The sequence below is a fragment of the Cheilinus undulatus genome, linkage group 5 (genome assembly GCF_018320785.1).
Source record: "Cheilinus undulatus linkage group 5, ASM1832078v1, whole genome shotgun sequence".
NCBI lineage: Eukaryota > Metazoa > Chordata > Actinopteri > Labriformes > Labridae > Cheilinus > Cheilinus undulatus.
The window spans coordinates 44405300-44432294 of NC_054869.1; the positions used below are offsets into that span (position 1 = coordinate 44405300).

Genomic DNA, 26995 nt, shown 5'->3' on the forward strand with positions numbered 1-26995 from the left:
CGTAAGTATCAACAGTATATCATTAGCCACATAGTGCAGTTCCCTTAGGCGTATTTTGGCCATATCTGCTTAAAGGGGACATATTATGTAAAATACACTTTTCTGGCTTTTCTAACAAAAATCTGTGCCCCTGGCCTGTCCGCAATCCCCTAAAGTACCAAAACCCCACCCCCACCCCCTTCTCCACCTTTTGTGAAATGTGTGCTGAAACAAGCTGTTCTCAGATTTTCCCCTCATGATGTCATGTGGGGAGTTAGCACCGCCTCCAGGTTTGGTTGGCCCACCCCACTTGGAAGAAAGTTATGCTCTCCTCTCCTGATCCTGCTGCCAGCTGAGATAAGGATTACATTAGCCACATCCATGATGCCATATCCATTTCCTGAGAGGGGCATGGTCAGGGGCGGAGTCAGACAGATCAGTATCATTTTAAGCCACAGACACAGAAACAGCTTGTTCTTAGCAGGGCTGAAACAGAGGGGTTTTTAGACATGCAAAAATCCTATAATAGTGTTTTTTTTTAGCAACAGACATCATGGACATGTTTTGGAAACCTCTGAGACCAATATAAAGTTGTCCTAGTGCTGCTAATTTATTGCGCCTTATTGCATGTATCCTCTGCCAATCGGAGTGCTTTTTGCAGACTTTGCCTGCAATTCCTGATCATGAAACTTAAGAAATCACCCAATTCTGGGTGCCAACAACTTCTATATTTTATGCGATCGTACCAAAAACAGATGTCAGTATCAAGTGATTTAGTTTCTTGTCAAAGATTAAAGTTGTTGTTTCATGACAGCCCCTAACTAGAATGTCTGCTACCAATAGAAAAAGAATCCAAAACACACAGAAAAGTGTTTTTTTTTTTTTTTCAATTTGGGTAGTTGCTGACTATGTAGCTCTGTCCTCCTACTGTAAATCTCTTTGGTTGCTGAAGCGGGTGTGCCAGTGTTCCTCTCTGTATGATAAAGTCTGAGCATCACATTAAAACCGACAGATGTATCCTGTTGGCGAAAAAAACGTGCACCCAGCACGGATTAATAAGCGTCTGCTGAGTCTGTTTGCATGGTAACAGTGACCGCTGAGGTTCCTCTGCAGCCACAAAGAAGAACGCAGAAAACAAGAGGCATTGTGTGTTGAGTCACACAGTGTGTCATGACTGTGGCCGCAGCGCACACACAAAACACATGCTTCAGCTGCCACGAGGCGAGGAATGTGTTTTTGTTTTGTAATATCCTCATCCAGGTTTGGCTGAGTGTAAGGAGAAAGATGAAATATACTTAAACTCTGGTGTTTAGTGAAGGCTGTAAATTGTTTGTGACAGCGGACATCTCCCCGTCACTGTCGCTTTAAACACATCGGCCTGTGCAGCTGAAAGACTGGAGGACACTCAGACAGAATTAAACACGTTTAATTTAATCCACGTAACCTGATCAAACACCTTAATCCTGTAGTTACATGTCAAAGTATTTGATGACATCAGAGATGCATCTCTTCAGTCTCCTCTCAGATGTCTCGCTCAGCCGGCGGGCCCCCTAGTGGATGATAACAGATGATGATAACTGTTTTTAAAGTTTAAACTTTTATCTCTTTAAGCCTATCAGATTGAATTATACGGTTCCTGCAGTGAATATGATGTGAAGACATGAGGCTCTACTATCTGTGAGAGTCTGCCAGGGGGCCAGATGTTATCTTATCTGCTGTGTGTGATCACAGTTTTCTGATGGATGCTCTTTTCAGAGCCTAAACCTCTTTTTATGGAGGAAAACAAGTTAATCTTTAAAAAGTCAGCGCTGCTGCTGCTTAAGTCCTTTAATTGGTGGAAATGGAGGGATGCCAGCAGTGCGATTTGTATGATTTAATGGAAGATGCTGTCAGAAACATTATCAGTCATCTGACAGAGCAGAGAGTCACAAAAATATGGAAAATTTCTGGAAATTTTTAGGACAGGTTATCCCTGAAATCTAGTTTTTCCTACTGCAATGTTTAGCTACATTGCAACTGATTTTACACATACACAAAACTTCTGTAAGTTTCCAGACAATTTCAGCACAGTCTGATCCTTTAATTTCCCAATAAATTATTCACACATGCAAAAAACTTCTTTATCCAAGAGTTTTCCAGCCAGCCAGTTCTACACTTTCTGTGTGAAGTCAGGGTGAGCCGATTTGTTAATGCTGCAAGAAATATCCAGGAAAGAACACCATGACTGAGCAAGAGAGCTTCTTAATGATTACATCAAACTACCAGCTAGTGATCACAGCCTACATAGTGAAACTGCTTTATACGCTTGTCTCTTGCAGGTTTTTCTTATATGCTCATTAGCTGAAACTGAATAACACAAAGCATTGATATAAAGGCATACACTGTCATTCCTCCCCTCCCGTCTGACAGGGCTAGTCTCTAGCTGTGAGGTGCATTTGTGAACTCAGGAAGATTTCAGGGGCAGACTGTCCTGAAGTTCTCTACAAATTTTCCAGGAGTGCATGTGCAGAAAAGGCTAGAGCTGCTGTTTCACTCAGGACCCTCACAGAGCAAGATTTTTCCTCTTGGACAGGATGGGGGTAGGTTTAATGGCCGTTTCAGGCTTGTTGAACGGCAGTCATGTCCCAGAAGAATCACAGCTTGATTTTCATTTTGGCTTGCATGTTCACAAATCAGAACTTTCACACGGCTTGCTTAAGTGCCTGATATGCACAGCTCATGCACAGAGAATCTAGAGAATAAAGGGCTTGTCTGCATGCAGTTCTCAGCCAATATAGACAGGACAATGATGAATAGAGAGCCATATTAACCTTGTTATGGTATTATTAAGTAATCATATTTGTACTCGGTATCAGTAAGTACCCAAATGTAACTACTCATGCTCGGACTCTGTCTGGAAAAATTTGGAATCGGCGCACCCCCATCTACAACATCCGTTAAAAGTAAACAGACTGGGTAGCATCACCAACCAGATATTATAACAAAAATCACAACTTCACTTCCTTCATCACAGACAGAATTTCACCCTCGTCCTTTCTGTCATTTTCTGATTTTCACTGCAACTATGACCCGTAATTTCCACATACAGTGGCTGTGCTGTACTCCACAGTTTTTTGTGGTTTTGCTCCAACTGAAGGCGAGTCCCCTGGCACCCTGGAAGCATGTCTAGAGCTCTGGCCGACAAAGAGCAGCCTTGATCAGCTTTAGACAACAGGACAAAGATCACTGGAGAACTGCTTGTTCACGTAGGAGTAAAACAGCACATTATTGAGCCTTTTTGGGGTTTATTAGTCATTCATTTCATTATGATTCCATGATTTTATTGTTTTCACCATGGGTGAGTACATTATGAAATTAAAAGGTTAGTGTTTGCGACATAGGATGAGTGGTTTCATGTACAATTCTGTAGCTTTTCACCTCATAAGTTAACTTTGGTACGCTAATCATGCTGTTGTAGCTCTGTGACCCACTGACCTCCTAATGACCCTTTGCTCATGCTGCAGCATGAGACGTAATGTTGATAAAGTGAGGATTTACAATCAAGAGTCTGTGCATTTTGCAGTTGACTGGCTGTTTGGATCAATCTGCTCTTTGTGGATTGACACAGGTTTGCAGCAGCCACTGCTGAAGATAGACCTGCAGCTCTCTAACAAAGCAAAGTAGTGTGGCACTTCTGGGACGTGCCGATGCCAGACTGTATCTCAAGGAGTCGAACTGCTCTGATTAACTTGAGAGGGAGAGATTTGGTCTGCAGCACGACTCACCGGCAGATTGTGGAGCAGCAGTTGTTTGTGAAAATCAGAGGTTTCACATGCCAGGACAGGCAGCCAAGGATTTCAGTACTCCTCCATGTTTGTTTTTCTACTGAAGGCACATGTCCACAGAAAATCTTTTCTACGGGTGGAAGGTGTGTGGTCTCATGATCTGGCCGAGCCGTCTGTGCATTCAGAGGACTATAATGTTAAAAACTGGCTAAACCGTCCCTTTGTCTGAGGTCTCCCACATTTTGATAATCAGTTAAGATTTGAAAATCATCTCACGTGAAGGCAGACAGTCAGTTGCTAAATGTTTGTGCTGTTTTACCAGTTCTTTGTGTTACTGGATACATTCACAGCATAAATAAATGGGTGAAAAAGAACATAAAGGCAAGCAAAGAATAGTAGAAAGTAGTTTCATTATGCCCAGATATGCATCAGATTTGATCTAAATGTGGTCTGCCTCATCCACCTTCCTGCTAGGAATTTTCCTGAATATCTCCCACTTCCGTCACAAATCAACTCTCCTCAACTTTATGCACAAATTTAGAGCATAAAAAAAAGAAGCCTGGAAAAGAGTCAGCATTACAAATTAAGCCACGTGTCATGTGGCGTACAACAAAAACTTTCAGGAAATGTTGAGGAGTTTATAGAGAGAGGAGAAATGAAACCCAGCTGGTATCAGACCCATTGTCTCTTAGAGGCTGTGCTTTACCTACATTCATTCTGAGTGCCTATTGTCCTCCTAAAGGATGTGATGACAGCATGTTGGCGTCACAGGATGCTCAGACACTCAAACTTTCTTTACCTCACTTCCCTTCAGACGATGTGTTGGTGGGGCTGGAAGCTACAGGTGGTGTGATGGACAAGTGGGGGTGGGGGGTAGAAGTCTGGAGGGGGGGGTGGACAGACAGAGCAGCAGCCCACCAGCTGTGCCCCAGCAGTGATGTCTGTGCAGAAATGGGACTGTGGCCAAAAACAACATCAGCCGGCAGCAGCAGCGGGGCTCCTTCCACTCACATCACAGCGGCGGATCTCTTTGAGCTGTGTGCGATTGTCCTGAGGCAGATGTAGGTCTTAGATAGGCCTCTGCAGCAGCCAAATACTCACATAAACACACAAACACACATGATATTTCTACACCACAGGCAGGTTGAGACAACTCCAGCTCAAGTAGGGCTATATCAAAACACTGGATTGAAAATGAGGAGTAATATTCATATGTTACCAAAAACTAAAATCCATTTGAAGTTCAGAAGATATTTTTAAAGGTGTGATAGGTTTAAGTTCAATCACAGCTAGGGATGAGGACTGAAGGCTAGGTCCTCAAAATGTATTTCCTTTAACCATCTCAGGATTCACTCACTCTCAGTTATCTGTACCCAAGCACGTTTGACCCCCAAAGTCAGGTTTGTTCTGTGTGAGAGCTTTTAGACTGCGCTTCTTGCAAACAAAGTCATGTGTCAAATTCCAACATGACAATGTCTACAAGAGCAAACCGTGCTCGGGCATGGTTGCTCCTGGAGCAATGTCAGTGCACACCAACAGGAGAATAAGGAGGGAGGACTGTTTTGCTTTTTTTTTTTTTGGGGGGGGGGGGAAGCATTTAATTCAAAGTTTACTTGAAGAACTGAGTAGCTACTGAGGAGTTGTACATCAAATCTGAACCTTCCTTATTGGCAAGACCAACAAGGGAATTGTTCTTCAACCAGGTTGTTCAGGTTAAGTCGCACCTTTATAATAAAGTAAAAACATCATAAAAATGACAGTTTTAAGTAAAGTCATATAGTGTTAAATTAACACTTTAAAAGTGTCTTTATCAGCCAACCCTACATACAGTTACACTACACTCCCTACACAGTCACAGGTGGGGGCTCTAACTCAGTGGTTAACTTCACTCATGGTGCAAATGTGTCTCACATCAAAAACAAAAGCAATCCATCATAAACATGACAGAAATAAGCATCAGGGATCACTGAAAACAGACAAAATCCAAACACAACTAATCGCATATATAACAACTCTAAACAGTCTGCACAAGGGCATGATGGGAAACTCTGTCCACACATTACCCAAGAATTGAAATGGCAGTAGGCAGAGGTTAGATTAACTACCTTTTATCAGAGTTGATCCAACACTGGTGGATCAACACTGTCGGATAACTCCAACGCTGAATGGGGTTTAAAGTACACTGTGAGAGTGAAAATCAGCTCACACACTTAACACTTAAGCTTGGGTAACACTACACACTTTCACAGTCTTTGTAGATTTTGAAAACACTAGGAATACACACTCACAGACTGGCTTCAGCAGATTTTTTTATGAGGACTTAAAAACTGGGGATAACACACTAAACAACTATGTCTGATGAGGGATCACAGACTACATCATTTGCCAAATCAACTAAAGCCAACCAAATGTGTCAAACTCCAGGTGATCCAGGTTCACTTTGTCGCCACTCTCCCTCTCTTGCTGTTTGCCATCATTGTTTTGATATTCCTGCTACTTCCTGTCATCTTCTGTCACTATTTCCTGTGTCCAACCCTCTCATTTTCATTGGCTGTTGACAACACGTGTTTGAAGTTGGAGAGGCAATAGTTCACCCGATTGTGTCCAGATTCGGCTAAAAAAATTCAAACATGTTTGATTGACTGCAGCTGAGGTGGGGTTGGGTCTGTTACCCTCACACACTTGCAGATCCCCATCCTCACCCTCACACACTAACAGATTTTTGTGCCAACTAGCCATGCCAAATGTCCCCAACTATTGCAGACTGGTGTCGACTTTGTCCAGCTGGGTGTTGTCGGTAAAATCCGGCAAAAAAAACTTGTAGTGTGTCCTCAGCTTTAGATATCAACACTCCAGTTTTTGCTGTGGTCAACAGCTGCTTTGGCAGTTTGTAAACAATGTGTATGTAGGGGAAAAACAACTTTTACTTGTAACTTAAAGTAAATTTATGAAAAATATCAGAAATGTGAGTGTGGTTCTTTTACAGGAAAATCAATCATCTCCTAAATGTCAGTCACGGAAATGAGAAATGGAGGTCAAAACAAAGGCAGAGTGTGTGAGAAGTTAATGTGTCAACCAGGCGACCCTCTAACCAGTCAGAAACGTGTGTTGTGGTGGGGGTCAGATCCCTGTGGAGACAGAGTGGGAGGGAGGGGAAGTCGAAGGGAGTGGCTTGTTGGTACTGTGTGTGTTGTTGGTGGTTGTGAGAGAGAGTGTGTGTGATGTGGTGTGTGTGAGCGTCAGAATAGCGGACGTCCTGACTCCAAGACGGTGACTGCAGAGAGAGAGAGAGAGAGAGAGAGAGAGAGAGAGAGAGAGAGAGAGGGAAAGAGAGAGAGAGAGAGGAGGTAGATGTCATTCTAAGTTTTCTCCTGTCACTGCTCACAGCTCCTCTCCTTCTCTTTGACTAAGTTTTAGAAGAATGGGGCAATCCTGGTTCTCCGTTTAAGGTTTGTTGACATCATGTTTCATTTGTTTCATTCAGCTGACTGTTAAACTCTGAGGATTAAGATGCCACTTTGAGTGATGCATGTGTTAAATTATGACAGAATAGAAAATTAAAGTTACATATTTTTATGTCTTGAATCTTGATGTTAGAATCTTTTCTATGTTACTTTTGTAATGATTTTACTAGAGCTTTATAAATCTAAAGATCCTCAGTCTTATTTTCAACTAAAAGCTGCCAGTACCTTACCATATCATACAGTATGCCACACAGTATTTGGCCAATGAAGGTTGTCAGAATTTTTCAATACTTTTTTATACTGCGTATTTAAAAATAAAGCAATCTGTTATTTTAACGATCTGTTATATAGAAAACTGTCAAAGCTTAAAAACTTTAGATCTTTAGAACCAAAACCTTCTGGTGTTATCTGATTTGATTAGATATGACATGAGACCTTTAGGAGAATATGATATGAGATGATTACATTACCACATGATACTTTACCATACATTTCTGTTCACGCCTAAAACACTGATTAAGGTTGTTGTAATTTTTCTACTCTTTGGTACTGTGATGATTATTACCACATGTTGGAAACAATTTATATGGTTTTAATGAGTAATATTTAAAAGGAGCCAACTTAATTTAAAAAAGTTTTTTTTTCCCTTCTGGATCTTGTATTCTGCTTTCCTTTTAAAATAGGCAGCTAAACAACACAATTTAAGTTCATGTCAATGGGGAAAACGGTGGCTGTGAAATGACTCCAAACATCTTTGTCTTCATTCGGGGATTTCATTGGTGTCACTGGGACAGGTCTTACAGGCAGTCCTTCAATTGTGTTTCTTTTAATTTTGATTGGTGAATTCTTCAGGAGTTTTTCAGTTGTAACCTGCTATTAGGATACAATACTTTATGATATGATATGATATGATATATGATATAATATGATACTGTACTCTATGAGACAATATTATTCTTTATGACACAATATGATATCTTACCATACTATACAATATAATACAATACTACACTTTATGATACCCTACTTTTTGATATGATTATATGATTATATATGATACAATACATTAGGTCACTTTATGATGCAATATTTCATGTGACACCTTATTATATTATATTTTACAATACAATGCAATACTTACAATACAATACTTTTTGATAAATACAATGCGATACAATGGGATACTAAATGATACAATACAATATGATATGTACGATACAATTCTTTTTGATAAGATACCATACTTTACAATAGGATACATTATGATTCAGTACTATATGATACGATACAGTACTTCACTTTAAGAAACATTCTTTTTGGTAGAATATGATACGATACTTTGAAATACAATAAAATACTTTACAATACAGTACTATATGATGCTTAACAATATGCTATGGTTTGAAACTTTACAATACGATAAGATATAATATTTAATACGGTACAATATGAGGCTTTACAATACAATATAATACTTAACAATATGATATTTTACAATACGGTACAATATGATGCTTTACAATAAGGTACAAAATGATACTTTACAATACAATAATATACTTTACAATACAGTATGGTTTGAAACTTTACAAAACAGTAAGATACAATACCTAGTATGGTACAAGATGATACTTTACAATACGGTATGGTTTAATATTTTACAGTATGGTACAATACTTAATACAGTACAATATAATACTTTACAATACAATAGGAAACTTTACAATACAGTACGATATGATACTTTACAGAACAGCAAGATACAATACCTTATACGGTATGATATGATACTTTACAGTATGTCGTGATACTTTACAGTATGGTAAGATACGATACTTAATACGGTATGATATGATACTTAACAATACGGTATGATATGATACCCTACAATACGATACTTTACAATACGGTATGATATGATTCCTTACAATACGATACTTTATAATATGATATGATAAAGCACTTTACAATACCATAATTCTGTATTTTTTATATGCTACTTCATATTTGTATGTTTTGAGTTGAGTAATACACTTCAAAACTATCCTCCTCTGCATTTTTCTTGATAACCAAGTAAGTGGACTTATGACACCATCTATGCGTTATACCGCAATCACCATATTGTCCAGTATAATTGCAATCACACATTATTACCAAATTGTGCAGAACTATTAAAAACATAGATTATTCAGTACTGAAGTTCTAAGCACTTCAGTTTTTGTGGATTTGGTATCAAAACGGGTGTCAGTTTTTTTTAGATTTGTACCTGTATTATATCAAAGTTATTTTTTGTTTTTAAATTGTTTTTTATAATCACATTAATTGGCTAATTTAGTTATTTAAGCCTCTTTTTCATTAAGGCTACATGTGTCCAGGTGACGAGAGTTGAGACGAGAGTCTTATCTTTTAAATCTGTGTTTTTCTATTTCCCTGTGGAGATCAGCGCTCATGCAATCTGAGTATCACAGAGGTGACAGATAAATGACGTCTTGATCTTCAGGAGTTGGAGCTCTAGACACAGAGTATTTTGATCTAATCACACACATTTCACATGAAGAAACCTCAGAAAAGAGAAGCTTAACTGTCCTAGACAGGCTGTAGAGTTTGTAATAGAGCGGACCTGGCAGATTGAGTGGAGAAAACGTGCTGGAAGAAAAAAAAAACTAACCAGAGCTTAGAGTGGCATGTGATGATGTGTAGGGAGTTAAAAAACAGGAATGAGGCTTAGTGTTTTCTGCGGGTTCCCTCACTCCAGACTGAGTTTGTGTGTGTGAGATGATTGCTCCGCCATCCAGCTCCCGTATTTCTGTCTCTGGAGGTGAGCCGAGGCTGTGGTTCCTCAGGCTGCAGTAATGGAAAAAGAGCCGTCAGATTTCTCCTCATCCACGTGGAGGCATAAAAGACCGGTTAATGATCTGACCTTACTGCACCCACTGGTGTCTCTGTGTATGCATAAAAGTCCTGAAAGTTACCTGAAATTTTTTTGCCGTGAGCAATTCTTTTGCCTATACTTTATTTTGACAGTCTTGAAGTAATTTCCAGAAAACGTCACGGGGATCTGATGTATGATAGCAGCAAGTAAGATCAGGAAAAGTCACAGCAAATGAGTTCAGTTGACCAGTGACAGAATTGATTGTTGTGAATGAAATGAGAAGATTTAAGGGACAGACTGTCTTGAAACTTTCAGGAGTGCGTTTGTGAGAAACCAGAGTAAAAGCAGCAAAAAGGAACTAAATGAGTCATTACCAAGTCTGATGAGTTTAAGGACACAAACATTCTTGAGGAACAACACAAAAGAGCTCAGAAATGTCAATGTAAAATGTGAGCGGATGCACAAAAGGCCGGCTGGCTCTGAGTGGAGTCAATCAAAGAGTCTCAGGGGGGATAATTGTGTTTGAAGCGTAAACACAATTAGAGAGAACGAGCCTTTTCTCACCCACCTCCCCCATCTCTGCAGACAGCTTCAGACAGACAGCCATCACTTCACAGCTCCCGCTAAACCACACGGAGCTCATTTCTCACAGACAGAGAGGGAAAAAGAAGATGAAGTAAAACCGGAGACGCAGCAGAGCGCCGACCTGCTGCCAGACACCGAGCTCTGTGTTATTAGCGGCTTCAAGACCTGACAGAGTTCAACCGACACCGACACCGGCCCACTCAGCTGGCCTCAGGAGCCCCGAGTCTCTGTCTATGTGTATGTGTGTGTGTGTGTGTGTGCTGGACTGTGATTGTAATAGATCAGCCCGGTAAACACAAAAACAACTGTCCTCAGCGGTGACCACAGTGAGGCGTGGGCCAGCTGGATTCCAGAAAAACCCTCAACGCAACAAAAATAACAACAACAACAATGCAAAGGCAACAACCGGCGCTATTTATGTTAACAAAAACTGATTTAGCCATGTTCGTCTCCAAAGTTTTGAGGAAGAGTTGCACATGTAGAAGCAAACAGGCAGATTTTATAAACCCAGATTTATCTGGAATTTTACCTTCCAGCTCCTTGTAGGAATGTAGGAAATATAAGTGAACGAGATAGTTCTTAGGGCACGTTCACACCAGGAAATCTGCACTTTGTCAGTCATGCTTTACCCCCAAAGAACAGTTTTTTTGACCTGTGTGCGCACTCCTTACCGCATCCAGGCATGGTACACTTCCTCTGCTCTGGCTCAGATGGAAGAAGTGGCACAGCATGACTTCTAGTACACGTGCGCAAGCATGGCAGTGCATCGTGGACATGATGTATAATTGATATGACCGTTTCTCTCGATGGTCATTCAAAATAATGGTGGAGTGTAAAAGAGTATATCTGACCAGATTGATTCAAAATTACAATTTCTTCACTGTGCTGAACAAGGAAAGTGGGAGATGACAAGGTATCAGGAGTGTCTGACAGGAAGGTTTTCTTTCTTTTGTTTCATGTATCATCCATGTAGGAAATGTCACGCTCAGACTACATGGAGGCAAAAGTATTCAACCCACAGATGTCAAAGGCTCATGGATGCTAAGGTTCTCTGCAGCGTATGTTTACCTAAACACAAGTGTGTAGTTTCAGTACAAAATGCTGCCAGTGTACTTGTGAAATTATTGGGTGCAAATATGATTAATTTTGACAAGAATCGAATACAACTTTTAAAACAGTTGGGTTAATTTGTATTAGCAGATTATTTTTTCTTTACACTTTAAAACCTTTTGGTTATCTTGTTTCCTTTTTAAAAAATCTAATCGCTGTGTGCTGTCTTCTCCTGCAGCCGTATCTGATTACATTTACTCCTCAAAGAAGAAGGAGGAATCTGTGATCTGAAGGTGGAGAAGGTCACAGTCAGCAGAGCAGAGAGACGCAGGTCCGCTCTCACCTCCACCTCTCTGTGTGTTTGGTCACAACATGGTGATCACGCAGTACACTGATTAAAAACACAAAGCTCAGAGAACTTTAGCTTTGTCACTCTTTAGTGTAGGACAGTGTTATTTACACATGGAGAGCTGATTGTCAGGTTGGGTGTGGATGCTTTTTTTTCTTGCCTCAAAGCTCCTGAATGTGTTTTCGGGAGCTTTTTGAAGTAATGGCAGGCTGAAAATCTGCTCTAAATATTATTTTTTCAGCCTGTCAGGTCATGTGCTGCGTATTTTTACAGGATCCACCCAAACGTTGTCCAGCTTTTCTTAACCTAGATTCCATTTTTAAAGCACCTTCAAAGAGTTTATGTTCAAAGAGCACATACAAAGCACTGGCTCTCTGAGCCCTCCACAGAACAGGAAAGGATTGATATTTGAACTATACACAAGATATTTGTACACTAATGAACTGATACTATCTTCTCTACTGCCCTAGTGACCCACATAACTCAACCATGGAGACCTTTGCACGTTAAGAGCCAGGACAACACCAGGGTTGTCCTAGGGAAACCACTCTTTGTGTGGTGTTTTGTTGAATTAGTCCCACAACACCTCAGGGAGACTGGATGGTGAGCTCTGGGGTTCTAGAGTGACACCCCTCCATGCTACCTCTCACTGCCAACCGTACTGACACCCAGGCATTCATCTAACCTTCTCTACCACATGACCATCAACCCAGACAGCACTGCCACCTTTCTCAAACCTACATACAAGCTCCAGGTAGTGACGAGAGCGATCCCACCCATAACCTCTACAAAAAAAAAAAGAAAAAAATACAGCTATTCCAGGTGACAACACTTAGAGCTGTAGTCAACCAAAGAAAACCTTGGTTGACTGAATATGTTTTATGTTATCTCTAGATCGACCTAATCAGCGACATTGTCCTCATCGCACCCTGGGTGGTTGTCTAAATGAACTTGAAAACAAGCATAACAAGCAGCATAATAAATCATTTTAAACCTCTTTTTATTGTACTAAAATACTGATTGACTCATAGTCCAGCAGTGTGTGTATGCCTACCATTTCTGAATATATACTGTATACTATAAGAACTAGTGATCACTGTATGATAGCTATTTAAAATTAAATAGAAAATAACTTCAAGTCATTGTTTTTGTCTTATTTTTTATAATTATAAGAAACTTGTTTTCACCCTGTCAATTAAGGACATAGATAGCCAACTGTCCCAACAGCAAACAGCATATTTTTACAGAGTTAAACTGAAAAAAGTCTGCAGGTTGACATAAATTAAAACTTTTAGGGACCAGGAGACAGCGCTGTCTCCCTCCTCTGCTCTCTATCTGTCTATTACAGACATTAATGTTAACGTGCATTTTAACGAGATGCTAGAGTGACTTCATTTGTGTGTTGCCTTTGGGTGTTCTTAACTTCGGAGGTTGGTTTCTTAGCTTTCATAGGCGAGCTTTATTTGCTGGGGAATTAGTTAATAGACAGTCCTTTGCTATCTGCTGAGAGGCATCGGACAGGCAATGCTGTGAGTACTAACCTTGCAAAGCAGATGGATACGCCCATTTCCTTGTTTCTCACTGGTGAATCCATCCTGCAAAGCATAATTTGTCGTATTGTTGCATGTGAATCGGATGCAGTTCTTGTGCAGCACAGCAACCACTGAAGTTTTTTGTATCTTTTATATTTTATATCTTATATTTCTCCATACAATAAGGCTGAGAATAAGTCAAAATTTATATTAAATATCAGTGTACTATTGCACATTTTCAAATCACAGAAGGCGAACCTACCTGTAAGGTGTGCCTGGTTTAGCTGAGTTGGCAGAGTGGACGCCCATTTGCTGAGGCTGTAGTCCTCAACGCAGTGGTTGTGGGATTGAGTCCCTGTTTCGGTGGATGTTTGGTGCATGCCCTTCCCCGAGTTCTGTCCTTACTTTCTCTCTTCAGCTGCCCTATCTAGTAAAAGCAATAGCCTCAAAAATGATCAGAAAAAAATAGCATGCAAGTGTCAGTTGTTTTCCAGAGTAGTTAACAAAATCCCACTTTAATCTCCCACTCTAGTTTAATTTATCTGATATGGCACTGGTGATAATAGCAGCAGTTAGCAGCAGCCAAATCACACTAAATCCTGCACCTCTCTGCTTTTCTGTTGACATGTCTCCAAGTATGCTACATGTTCACTGCAGTAAAATAGCCAGAAAATAATGTCAGATTTATTTGCACTAGCCTACAGCAGACCATTGTCACTCTTTGTTGAACGTCCTCCTCATAGCAGTTCTCTCTCTTGAACTCCCTCTTCATGATTGTCCAACCTATGAACTTTTGGTCTGATGAGCGCTTATCAACCAACTAAGTGACCAGCCCACTGAAGCTTTTTAGCTTTTACAGCATTACACATGAAAAAGAACCGCAAAGCAAACACAGGAGAAGGTATAAAGATGCAGTTAAACGACCAAAAGGAGAGCTTAGAAAAAAGACAGAGAAAGCAGATCCAGGATGAGGTGTTCCTGTCATGCTGAGCACTCACTACCACCAGATCGAGCTGTTGCTCTACACCCACTCCCCCACCCCTTCTTCTTCATTTTCATGAAGGAATAAATGACAAAAATAGAAAAGAAAGGGCACTCTACCTTTATTTTGACCCCCATCAAGCTTTAAGTTCTGCTCTTTGTTTGTAGAAGACATACACCACTGAAGACAGACCATCATTGCTCTTTCCTTTTTTCTTGCAGCTGTGTTGTGTTTAAAAAAGACAAAAAACTAAAGGTGAAAAGAAGCTAATTTTTGCTTTCTTAAACTAAACTTTACACACCACCTGAGCAGCCCTTCACATTGTCCTCTCACTGTAAAGTTTCTGAGTCATTGTTGATAAAGAATCTGTGCAGCAGTGTTTTAAAGTTCCTGTGTGCACATGTGCTCAGAGGAGTTTTGTTTGTGCAGCTGATTCTCCTGTGGAGGAGCTCAAGGTCAGTCACCAGAGGCCCAACGGTAGTGCTGGCATCTTCATCTCGTTCTCCCCCCTCTGTCCCCCCTCTCACCTCTGCTGTTGCCTCTCCATATGCCAAAACACTCCCATCTGAAGTCTCCCTCCTGCTGAGACGTCTGTCTTTAGGTGCAGATTCAGGAGCTTTATTCCTTGGATTGAAGGTCATCTTTAAAGACGGCGGCAAAGCAGAGATCTGACACAGGGTAGAGCCATACACATTATGTGTGTTATCTTTAGGCACTCAGGCATCTCCTTCTCTCAGATGTATACAATGGAAAATAAAACAGGTCTTTACTTTTCCAGCTGGTCAAACATGGTGCTCTACATGTGTTGAGTATTTGACCTCAAACAGATGATCAGAAGACCATAAGTTTCACTCTGCTTTTAAATGGATGCTTGTATTCTTGCAGCCTGAAAAGCATATGATATAAAAGTTATATTTTGAAATGCAAATATCATATTTGATTTTTGTTCTGTTTTTTTCTCAGGAGACAGAGCGTGAGAGCCACAGCGAGCGAGAGCGTGTCAGACCTCAGATCCTGGAGTTACGCGGTCAGCAGACACAACAAAGCAGAGAGCTGCAGAGAAAAGGTGAGAGTACAAAACCAAACTTCAGATTAAACCACTTCCTGTTTTCACGCATGCAGTCCTTAATATTTCAAGTAATTTCAGGACAACCTGTCACTGAAATGTCTCAGAGTTGCTGTTTCACATACTCCCTCACAGCAGGAGGTTTTCACTGTAGGACAAGAGGAAGTGGAGGAGAAGGGACATAATGTTAAAGTATGCTGCAGGAGTTGCAGTGTAATATTAACAATAGAGATTTACACGTTTGTCCATCTCAGTTCAGATATCTAATAAGCCAACTCAAGATTTACAAGTCAGTTAAACTATCTGTAATTTTTTTTTTTATAAATACAGGCCTATAATCCTGGTTATAGGCTCTTTTATAACTGTAATGAAGCCACTACCCTGGATGTATGCAGCATGGTATGGCAGTGTTTTGAACTAGAAAATGGAATTGTATGTAAACTGTTTAGGGTTATATTTACATATAAGTACTCAACCAAAGTGATGAGACACCACATTAAGCACTATCTTAATCTGCATAGATAAATGAAGGCTGGCAGAGCTTTGTGCTAACTTTAGCCACACTCTACTCATACCAGGCTCACATCACATAACCACTGACACAATGTGCCTGTAATCAAAGAACCTTCACTAAGACCAAAACAGCTCTTTAAGCATTTGCAGCAGATAAACCTAATGCATGGACTCATTCTGGCTTCTTACAGGAATTTTGCAAGGGTGCTGGCTATGAATGGGGGCTAATATGGTTATACCATATCCCCAGGGTAACACTGCAGAGCATGCGCCTTTTTCCACCACCAGCACCACCATCTATGTGCAAAGATGCTTCAAAAGTCTTGGAAGAATTCCTGATAACGATGTCGAGCCAATTTGGCAAAAGACAAATGCGCACATATGCAAATATCTTCCCGCACCATGGCATGGCACAGCTGTCACAACTCTGGCATCCCTCAGTTGTCTTCTCTAGTCAAACTGTTGAACGTACACCGCAGGCTGACATGTAATCCACAACCATACTTTAATTAAATGAATTCTATCTGGGTCTAGATGAGAAATGATAGTTAATTAATAGCCACAGGTGCTGCATCCTGCAGCAGCCACACCAGGCACAATTAAACCATCAAAGGTTTTCAAAAACTTATCTTTACTTATTTTGATGTCAAATGTAAATGGATTTAATCAGTGGTTATTTCAGGCGCTGAAGTAATATTAAACTTTTTATAAGCTCCCAGTAAAGTAAACCTGCGGCAGCCTAAAAAGTCCAATCTTCATCTGTTTGAAAATACACGAGACATTGCTTCACATTCCCAGATCCTATATGATAATAATTGATTATTATTCCTCATTTTACCTCTTGGAGGAACTGAGGGAAGAGGGAGGAAAGAGAGCAAGTCTGCATCATAGATGGAAAGGAAAAAGAAAGAGACTTTGTTTGATCTTCTGTCCTGTTGTCACTTGTTTTACTTGTTAAATGTAAGTGCAATGCTTTAACTGTAAAATCACTTCCAGAGCTCCTGTAAACATCGCCTTATAAACTTTGTCTCTTCATACTCAAAGCATTCTGACAAAGGACAAGATGGTACTCCAAAGAGGCACACCATGCTTGTTCTGTGCTCGTACAATGTGGTTTTCAAAACACGTGGTGGTAATACCGTATACCACAGTAAAATTTAGGGAGTGTATGGTGGCGTTAAAAAAATGAATACAGCCTAATCCTTGTGCTGCCAGGATAAAGTCCAGATGAAGTCAAGGCTTACAACTTTGGCCTTTTGTGTTTACACATGGAGCTCATTCTGACAATTTTAGTTTTCATGAGTGCAATGCATGTGTGAAAACAACTGCAGAAATCCAATACTCATTCATCATTATCACTGAAGGAGGCATTTGGAGGCATAAGGGGATGTAAAAATGCCCATAAAAGAGTGCTAAAGAACAAACTGGCACGCAGTAAAGAGTATGAATGAGCTCAATATGTGCAAGAAGATGGCATGGATTGCAGGAAGTATAAGTCATCACTCCTAAGCCGTGTCTTCTGATGAATTTCTTGCATAAATTTCCCTTGCTTGCAGGGAAATTTCTGGATAAAAACAGGGTGGCTGTTTGCATTCACACATGCAGCTTATCCTAAAATTCGGATGAATTTAGAAAAGTGCATGTGTGAGAAAGGTTTCTGACAACCTTTTCTCTGCATGCTTCACACACTTCCTTCATGTTCAGCCATGCCACCCCTCTAAATGTGTTGACACATGAAATCTTGAGTATACAGTAAACACTCACCTGAAGGTCAGGTTTCTGCCAGCATACATAACTCAAAGCCAACACTGTTTTGTGGTCCTGACTCCATATATCCTCCTTGATGCAATTTCCTCCTCTGTGCCTGTTAAAATAAATCGCTAAAGGAGTCTTTCTCCTGATGTGGCGGTCAGGAGGTCGTATTCTCTTTGAGCTCCTTCATCAGACTTTTATTAACTGTTTCAGTCACTCAGAGGTAAAGGATTAATGAGTCCAGCCTCTTAAGTGTGAGGTAATTTCATTAACCCTTCTGTTAATAAAGAAGCATGAATGAAAGCCTTCAGCAGCTCATGAATGAACTTCCTTTACTTGAAGCTTTGCAGGCACAGAGCTGACCATGAATAGCTTGTAAAATGTCAAAAGTGCATTGTTGCAGAGCCATAAATGTTGTGACAAACCCACCCAAGGCTTGTTGAGAATTGACACTTTAAAACAAGAAAATACCTCAAAAATGATGCCTTATTTAACTCATCCTTGGCTGAAGATGAGTGTGTTTTTCATCCTTCATTTTAGCACAATGCCGGATGTTAAAGTCATTCTGTGTGGCCTTGCCTGCCCTGGACTTGGCTCCTAGTGTCCTTCTCAGGGACGCGGGCTTGGCCGTGGGGTTATGGGAAGCAGCAGAGGGAAACCCAGCAGCCACACCTCTGCTAAAAACAGCTGACACCAGAGCAGAACTAAGGTCCTGTTGACTTGGCGGAGAAAACTGCCCACTGTTCTTGATATATCCCTGCATAAGTTACAATTTAAACCAGGGTGAAGCTAGGGTAAACAACAAAAAAGACCACCATAGAAAAGTAAAGAGAGAAGGCGCCTATTAAAGCGGACACAGATCAACAAAGACGTTTGTGGTCGGGAGGGACAGTGAGGTCGAGGTTGGCTGGGCGCTGCCTTTGAATCAGAGCGAAAGTGGCAGAAAATAAGAGATTTGGACTTCAGCGGTGGATTCTGTTTGGTCTTTGAATGCAGCACAAACACATACCTCCACTTCTCAGACAAAAAGCTCATATTTACGAGTGTTACCTCAATGAGCACATGTCCAGCTGGTCTGCTTCATGGTCCAAACTGTAACTGCTAGGGCTGTGATTTAGGAAATGAAATGTTTGCAGAGACTCTCAGTGGAATGTGCCTAGTGCCTCTTTAGCTCCCCAGAGTGGAAAACCGGCTCAACTTTTGGTTTGACACTAATGCAAATTTGACACAGAAACCTAGTGAAGAACTGAGGACCAGAGCATCAGGAGTTTTAGTAAATATAACATGATAGTAGTCCTCAGACACCAGTCAGTGGTCTAAGGTAGAGCACTGGATGCAGCCGTAACACAGTAAGACTCACTGCTAACAAAAGAGGCAAAATTTCTAAAAATATTTGCTTTCTTCGTCTGAAAATTTGGGGAACTTGTGGTTGGTCCAGAAAAATGTCAATACCATACCATTCCATATGGTACGATGTGCTTCATTGTCCAGTTAGGGAAATTTATCCTGCAAAAATGAACTATACAACATGATGTGATACAGTATGATCAATGCTACATAATAGGATGCACAACTATATTCTACATTATGATATGATAAGGTATCAAATTACGCAAAACAATAAGATACAAAACAATACGGTATATTACAGTAGTTAGAATACTTAACTGTACAGGACAATGCGATACCTTTGGATAAGATACTATACGATAAGATACGGCATGATTTGGTACAATACAGTGTGATACACTACAGTATGAAAGCTGCATGAAATGTCACTACACAATAAAGTGTGACAAGATACAATATAATATGATGGGACATCAGAGCTACAATAAACTATGATAAGATGCAATATTACAATATGATGCTGTGTGATATGAATTGAGGCAATAATTATGAAATGACGACATATGATACAAAAGAAATCATAGGGTACAATACGATACCATATATTTCTATACTATACTATTAGTATGATGTGATAAGAAAAAAATTGTCACAGTACAATACAATATTAATCAAAACAGTATGGTATGATAAGATAAGACACAATATAGCATGATTCAGTATAATGCAATACCATTGGATATGATATGATATGAAGCACTTCATCGTCCCATTTGGAAAATTTGTCTCGATACCTGCAAAAACAAAGAATGCAATATAATAAAACAGTACAATACCATACACTAGGATAAGATACGACAAATATGATTTAAGACACAACCAATATAAGTAATACAATATGTTACGATAAAACACCACAAACGTTATGATACAATAGGACATGATACAACGGATACAGTGTGACACACAACAGGACAAGTAATATGACACTATATGATATCGTACAACAAATATTTGTTGATGCAACATATAATGACAATCAATACAACAAGCAAAACTATACTATATGACAAATGATACAACATGATATTATGCTATATGATACACCAAATTACGGATGCACGATATTATTGCCATGATATCAGTATTGACTGATATTAGCTAAAAAGGTAAATTACCGTTATCGGCAGATATGAAAATATTTACAGCTAATATTTTGGTTATAAGACTCTGGCTGTAAAAGCTGTAAATATTGGACACCACACAAATAATTTAGTTGAGTTTCAGGTTGGATCTACAGACCAACATCAGTTGAAGTCTTTTTCTTTATATATCTTCATTACTTACACTTTAAAGGGTTTTAAGGACTGACATGTGTTCATTGTTTAACCCTCAGACTTTTAATTGTATGTTTTGAACTACATTTAAATACTGGTATCGATATTTGTAATGTAATTGCAAATATTGACATATTAGGTTTTGGCCAAAATCCAAAATCATGCATCTTTACCTCAAACCCAATGATACAACACAACAGGTGGTACGATACGATTCAGTACAATACAATATCGACAAATTATGTGGTTTGGTACAATTCGATATGCTATGATATAACAAACTATACAATATGATTATATGATCCAATGTGATACGTATCTGATACGATTTATATACTTTTTTCCATTGGGGAAAAATTTGTCTAGTAACCTGCAAAAATCTAAGAATACAGTGTTCACAATACATTTAAATACAAGGCGATACCATCCATTACTCTACACCAGGCCTATTCAATTAGTGGCCCGGAGGCCACATATGGCCCAGAACCAACCCCCAAGTGGTCAAGCCTGTGGTCATGCTAGAGATCAAGAGGGCAACCTGTATCAGAAGTTTTCATAAATTCCCACAGTATTTCAGACCATGAATGTAACACTCTGCATAGCCTAGCAACAGTCTACTTAGATCCACTGCATTGTTTTTAGGTGAGACTAACAATGCTGACAGAAGTAGCCCTTAAAAATACAAAGTATAAAACATGACCTATTCAACTGTAGCTACAACTGTACAAATTTAGTTTTTATGCACTTTAAGATATGCATGGGTAAGCTGTGACCAAAATTATTATTTACAGAATTTCCGTTTATTTTTTCATTCTTTTTATTTTATTTTTATTCAAGTGAAAAAAATATTTCTACTACCGCAGCTTATGTTCAAATGCTGCTCTGTTGGGTTTTTAGGCACTTTTCTAGGTGCTTTTGTCATGTTGCCAAATTTAAAAGGGAAACAATGAATAAAAATTGGATATTTTTCATCAAATTGATCTGTATTGGTTCGAAATTTGACATTGCCAGATGCTTACCGGGCACTGAACATGTCTGGTCTGGCTACATTTCTTGATTTTAAAATTTGGCCCAGTTGAATTTGTAATTGAATAGCCCTGCTCTACACTAGGCAACATTACGACACAGCTTACATAACTTTGATGTGTTGTATGCCACTGTCCCATTGAGGAGATTTGTTCTGGACCCTACAGAAACAAAAAAATTTAATATGAAACATGATATGACTGGACACGCTTCATAATGATGTGGTATAATATGATACAAGACAATATGATTTGATGTGGAAATTTGTTTTGGACGGAATTGCTGGAAAACAGCACGATAAACATATGTAGATACCAGAGTATATTTTTCATGGCTACATTCCTCGCCAATGCACCTGACTTAGGTAGACGATGCTATTTTTGAAGTTTAAGTACTTTCCTTAAAGCTATCATCAAAATAACTGAGATTGGATTGGTTTAAAACATGTGGTATTAAAAAACCGCAGAGAATTTAACAACTTAGCTTGGACATTCACAGTGTTGTGTTCAACAGCTGATCTGTTTCTTGCACAACACTTCCCAAGAATAGAAGCTCACTAATTCATGCACATTCAGTTTATAAATAACTACAACTTGTTGACTAAACAGAGGAGTAGTTATGTAAGAAAGTTTGAACAGAAAACGTGATTATGACACACAATTAAGTCAATTAATGGCCGTCCTTCTCACATGTGACATTGTGAATGGTTCACTGATCGGCAGTGTCTGAATCTAATGATGCACTCAACCCAGACTCAATTACAGCTCCACTGAATCTGGCCCAAGAGCCAAAACACACACTTTCTCCTACAAACTCTCACGATTGTTCTTGTTTTAACCGTTGGAAAGCTCTCGTGTCCATTGTGTAGATATTTCTGGGAAAATCCCCCACCGCTGTTGGATAATGAGAGGCTTGCTTTTTGCTCTGAAATAGCTACAAAAGTGTCCTCTTTGCTGCCAGACATTTTTAGAGCACAAACAAAGGCTGGCAAGGGTTTTCTTCAAAAATGAGTCAATGACCCAAGGAAAGTTCATGTGTAGTTACTGTGAAAGGGTCAAAAGTAAATTCACTCTAGCCTCCTAATGGACTGAGAAAGATGAGGATTAAACACATCACTGTATTGGTTTTAGGGGTGGAAATCAGAGGCCGTGCTTGCATTAGTGATGCATTTTTGGCATTCAGATACCTTCACTTTAACATTTGTGTCCATTAACAATACAGGGGAGTCGGGATGTGTCGTTGGTGTAAGAGCCGTTTCCAAGAGCTGGTTTCTTTTGTGCACAACAGGAGTCGGCTCCCATTGGTTGTTATAAACACTCCGTATGTAAAAATCCACCACCAGGGGGCTCTCAACCAGAACAATAACACAATACGCCAAGTACAGACCAGCGCTGCCCTGCTCTGCACAACTCAGGCTTTTTTCCACATGGAGACGAAAACGATAATTTTCCGTCTCCTTTTGAAAAAGTTTTTCGTAAACACAGGATTGTTTCAGGAGATGTCAGTGAAAGCACCAAACCACTGAAAACAACTGGAAACGATGTAGTATGCATGCCTAGCCTTTAAGTGGCGCTGTCACGGAAATGCACCAAAAGAGAGAAGAAGATTACAGATAACTGCCAAAAACTTTCTCCTGGTGGCTCTTCTAGTTGTTCTCTGAGGTGGATTTAAGACCATCTGTGAACATAGTCCTGTAATCTGCCATATTTGTTTTGACTTGACCTGCACATGCATCTTAAGTGGGCTTTGCTATGTATGGCGTAATTGTTTCAAGAGAGATATGGTTGGCTGTCCACATGGACACAAAACAGTGGACATATACAGATTTGTTCACTGGGACCTGGTTTCAAAAAGTAGCATTTACGACCTCCCTAAATGCTGTTTCTGTGTGGATGAAATGCCGATATGACAAAAAACTTTTGCGTATCCTCCTGAATTCATCTCCGTGTGAGCGGGGCCTCAGATCCATAAAAAAAGCTTACTTTACTTAACAGAAAACATAGGTTTTGTTTTCATTCATGAAGTTTTCTTAATAAGGGAGAAATGAAGTAAAAAAGGCACATTCACTTGATGAGGTGCTCTTCTATTGATCAGAGTCCTCAACTCAAAACAAGAAGTAATGTTGAGAAGGAGCCGCACAAGTGGATGTGGCTGAGCAGGACTCGCTGAAAATGCAGAATGTGGAGGGTTTCCATGTTACAGAGGTGAGTTTAGGCGAATGAAGTCACAACCCACCTTGACAAGACATGTCCCGTTACAACTATAAATATTAATCATTTTCCCTAAACTTGTGAAGCAGATGGATTTGCCAGATTCCTTTTCTGTCATCCTGCAAATCCATTTGGCAAAGCTCCAATCTGTAAAGATTGTGCCAGGTCTAAGAAGGGACTAGGGCTGGTGGTTCACAATGGTTCACAAAAATCCTCCTTTTTGTTTTTTATGTATGTTTTATTTTAATCAAAATTAATGACATAAAAAAGTTGAATCCCCTTTAATAAAGCAATTGGTATCAAATTCGCAGTATGATCAAAAAATAACTAGTTCATTCTGTCTAATATTGATGAAGCTTAGCATTAGTTCATACCCCCAGCTACGATCATATTGCCAGCTTTACAAGCTATTCCTCCCCCACCCCAGCTGCCTCCTTTATAGCTTAAAGCTTGTTGCATCCCCATATTCAGATTCGTGCTACTATGGATTAATTGCTTCTGAAATAGTTTTATTTTTTTCAGTGCACATTGTCGTTTATGTGTCCATCCATGTGGGGGTTTCTAGCCATTATTTTTGTAAATTGTTCAGCCCCAGAAGGGACCTGCCAACCAGCATCATTTGAGACTGACATTTTATCTGTTTGTGCATCTTTTAAGCCCAACTCAGAGCAAAAGTTTAAAATCGTGGTTTTGTGTCAGCTCTTGTCCCAGTTAATGCAGATTAAAGTTGAAAGAGTTTTCTCCGGCCATCGCTCAGACCAGAGTCCCTCTTTGATCTGGTTTCTAATTGAGAGGCATGCATACTTTGGTGAACCTTGTTTGGTCTCAGAGTTGGTGCAAACACAGGTCACACTGAAGTATTTGTGATGCCTCAGTGTGGACGTGGGATGTGGGAATCTGATATCCACTATGGTTTGTACACAAAATCAGCTCTTCCATCATGGTATTAGACGTAGAGACTGTCACACAGGGAGGATGTGGGCAGTGCTGTGTTGTTTGTAGAGCGGTTTCCTGAGGAGAGAAGGAGCACTGAAGGAGTCTGAACAGAGAGGAGGAAGGGGGGAAGTAGTTTTCCTGGTCTCTATTTCACACTCACTTCCTCCTTGGCTTCTTGTTCTTACTGGCCCCCCCCCATGCTTCGTCTCTTTGGTGATGATCACTCCTTCTCTTTTTGCGCAAATCCACTGACACAATCTCACAAATCTGCTTCAGGAACTGAGGCCAGTCTGGAGGAAATGCCTCCGTCCCCTCATGTCTCCACATGCCTCCTTCTGTGATCCTAAAGAATGATTTCTACCCCGGCCTCTCGGGGGGCCTGACAACTGCAGAAGTGTTTCACTTCTGATATTTCAACTCTAACTGAACCACATCCTGTTTCTTTTACTCACAAAACTTAACAACGTCTTTAGAGGTAAAACAAAAGTCTGTGGGGAAGTGAGTATTCTGGACTTTCAGAGCTAAAAAGTAACCCATGAGGCTTAATCTATGTTTACACGCACAGTAGCATGGGTCTAACCAATCAGATAGTTTTGTAGGCAGGACATCAGATAGAGAGAGAAAACAGGGCCAGAGGAGAAGACCGCCCTCACATCAGAGCCTGATTAGCACACTTTTTAATTGATTCATTTTATTGGTTATTGGTCAGTAAAATGCCTAATTTTTTCATTTGTGTTGTCTGCCACAGGCTCAAACTCAGGTATGGTGCTGGTTCTGGATCACCTGGTGAAGGATGATGGCTCTGGACCTCTGCTGATCCAGCCTCAGAGAGAGACAATGACCACAGAGCCGGACCTGGTTCTGTCACATCGTCAAAGATCTGACTCCTCAGCTTCTGACCGCAGCGGGACCTCGGTTCTCTCCAGGTCTAACCTGGATCCCGCAGTCTCGGAGAAGAGCCCGGGCTCGCCCTTCAGAGCCCGGCTTGACTCTGGAGCCTCAGACCGGAGCCAGAGTCCCTTCCAACGTGGTCGACTGGATTCTGGAGCGTCAGAGCGAAGCATTGGCTCTCTGTCCCACATCAGACAGAGACTGGGCTCAGATGTCTCTGATTCTGGTGTCAGATCCCGTAGGGGCTCTGGAGGTTCAGACATCACCGGTCCATTACTGAGGAAACGGACGGACTCAGGGACATCTGAGCACAGCGTGAGCATGTCGTCTGAGGAGAGGGGTCCGGCCGAGGAGGTGGAAGTAGCCAGCACAGATTCAGAGACAGAGAGCCGAGGAAAAGGCCCAGGCAGCATTAAAGTGCAGTTAAACCAGGATCAGGACCGCAGTATGGACCAGGATCAGCCTGATGGAGCGGTCTTATCTCGCAGGGATCCAGTGAACGGCATACTTAACGGCAGCACCAAGGGAAAAATCGACTTCCAGAAACCAAAGGTGGGGTATTAATCATGTAGCAGAGAAGTGTTCAGTGCCTCTCATTATGAGTACAAACACAGATGATGAGTTAACACACTGAATAATACAGTCTCATAACCACGCAGAAACTTCCAGCAATTAAAACTGACACCAAGGCAGACTGCAAAATTAGTACAACTCCTAAAATGTCCACTTAAGCCTGTCTGCACAAAACTAAATATTCCTCATTAGGTCACATATTAAGCTGGCTCAGCTGATCCTATTTTCATCAGGTTTCCTGTTTTAATTTGGACATTTGTGTCAAAATGTGCTGTTTTTATATCAGCAAACATTTTAAACACCAAGCATTTTTATTTCCTTTACTGTGTTCTGACCACATTAAAGCAATATACACTTTTTCTGCAACCTTTCATATTAATGATCCGGTGTTTTAGCCTCTGATTTGCTGTTTTAGATTTTTCTTAACACATTTACAGACGTGGACCTTAATAGTCATTTCTGCTCTATTTCAGTCTTTCATACTTGAAATAAGGGCCTGTTAATGTGGCCTGTAGTTCATATGTAGTTTTGCAGTACAGATTTTAATGAGGTTAAATCTGTGGTATGTGATGTTAGAATAATGCATTTACCTTATTTTTGATTTATTGCTATCTTGATTTTGATCAATGGAGGGGTTAGTACAAAGTTTTATTTCAATGGACAATCTGTTTTGTTATGAGTGCCCTCATAACAAGAGAAAACAGGGGATATACAGAGAGCTGCTCTCCTGCTTGAGCCACATCAAGTTCGGACAGCTTATACTT

At 40.2% G+C, this 26995-nt stretch overlaps 1 protein-coding gene across 5 annotated transcripts in view; it reads left to right on the forward strand.

Annotated features, from left to right (window-relative positions):
- Positions 1-26995, forward strand: part of smtnb (smoothelin b) — a 111699-nt gene that overhangs the window by 41849 nt on the left and 42855 nt on the right. For 4 of the 5 annotated variants that reach the window (XM_041786940.1, XM_041786942.1, XM_041786938.1 and 1 more), the window contains exons 6-7: positions 15541-15643; positions 25516-26210. In XM_041786940.1, the coding sequence (XP_041642874.1) occupies positions 15541-15643; positions 25516-26210 (798 nt within the window). Of the gene's footprint in view, positions 1-7078; positions 7193-15540; positions 15644-25515; positions 26211-26995 lie in introns of those variants that run through there. The other variant, XM_041786943.1, reaches the window with a different exon arrangement.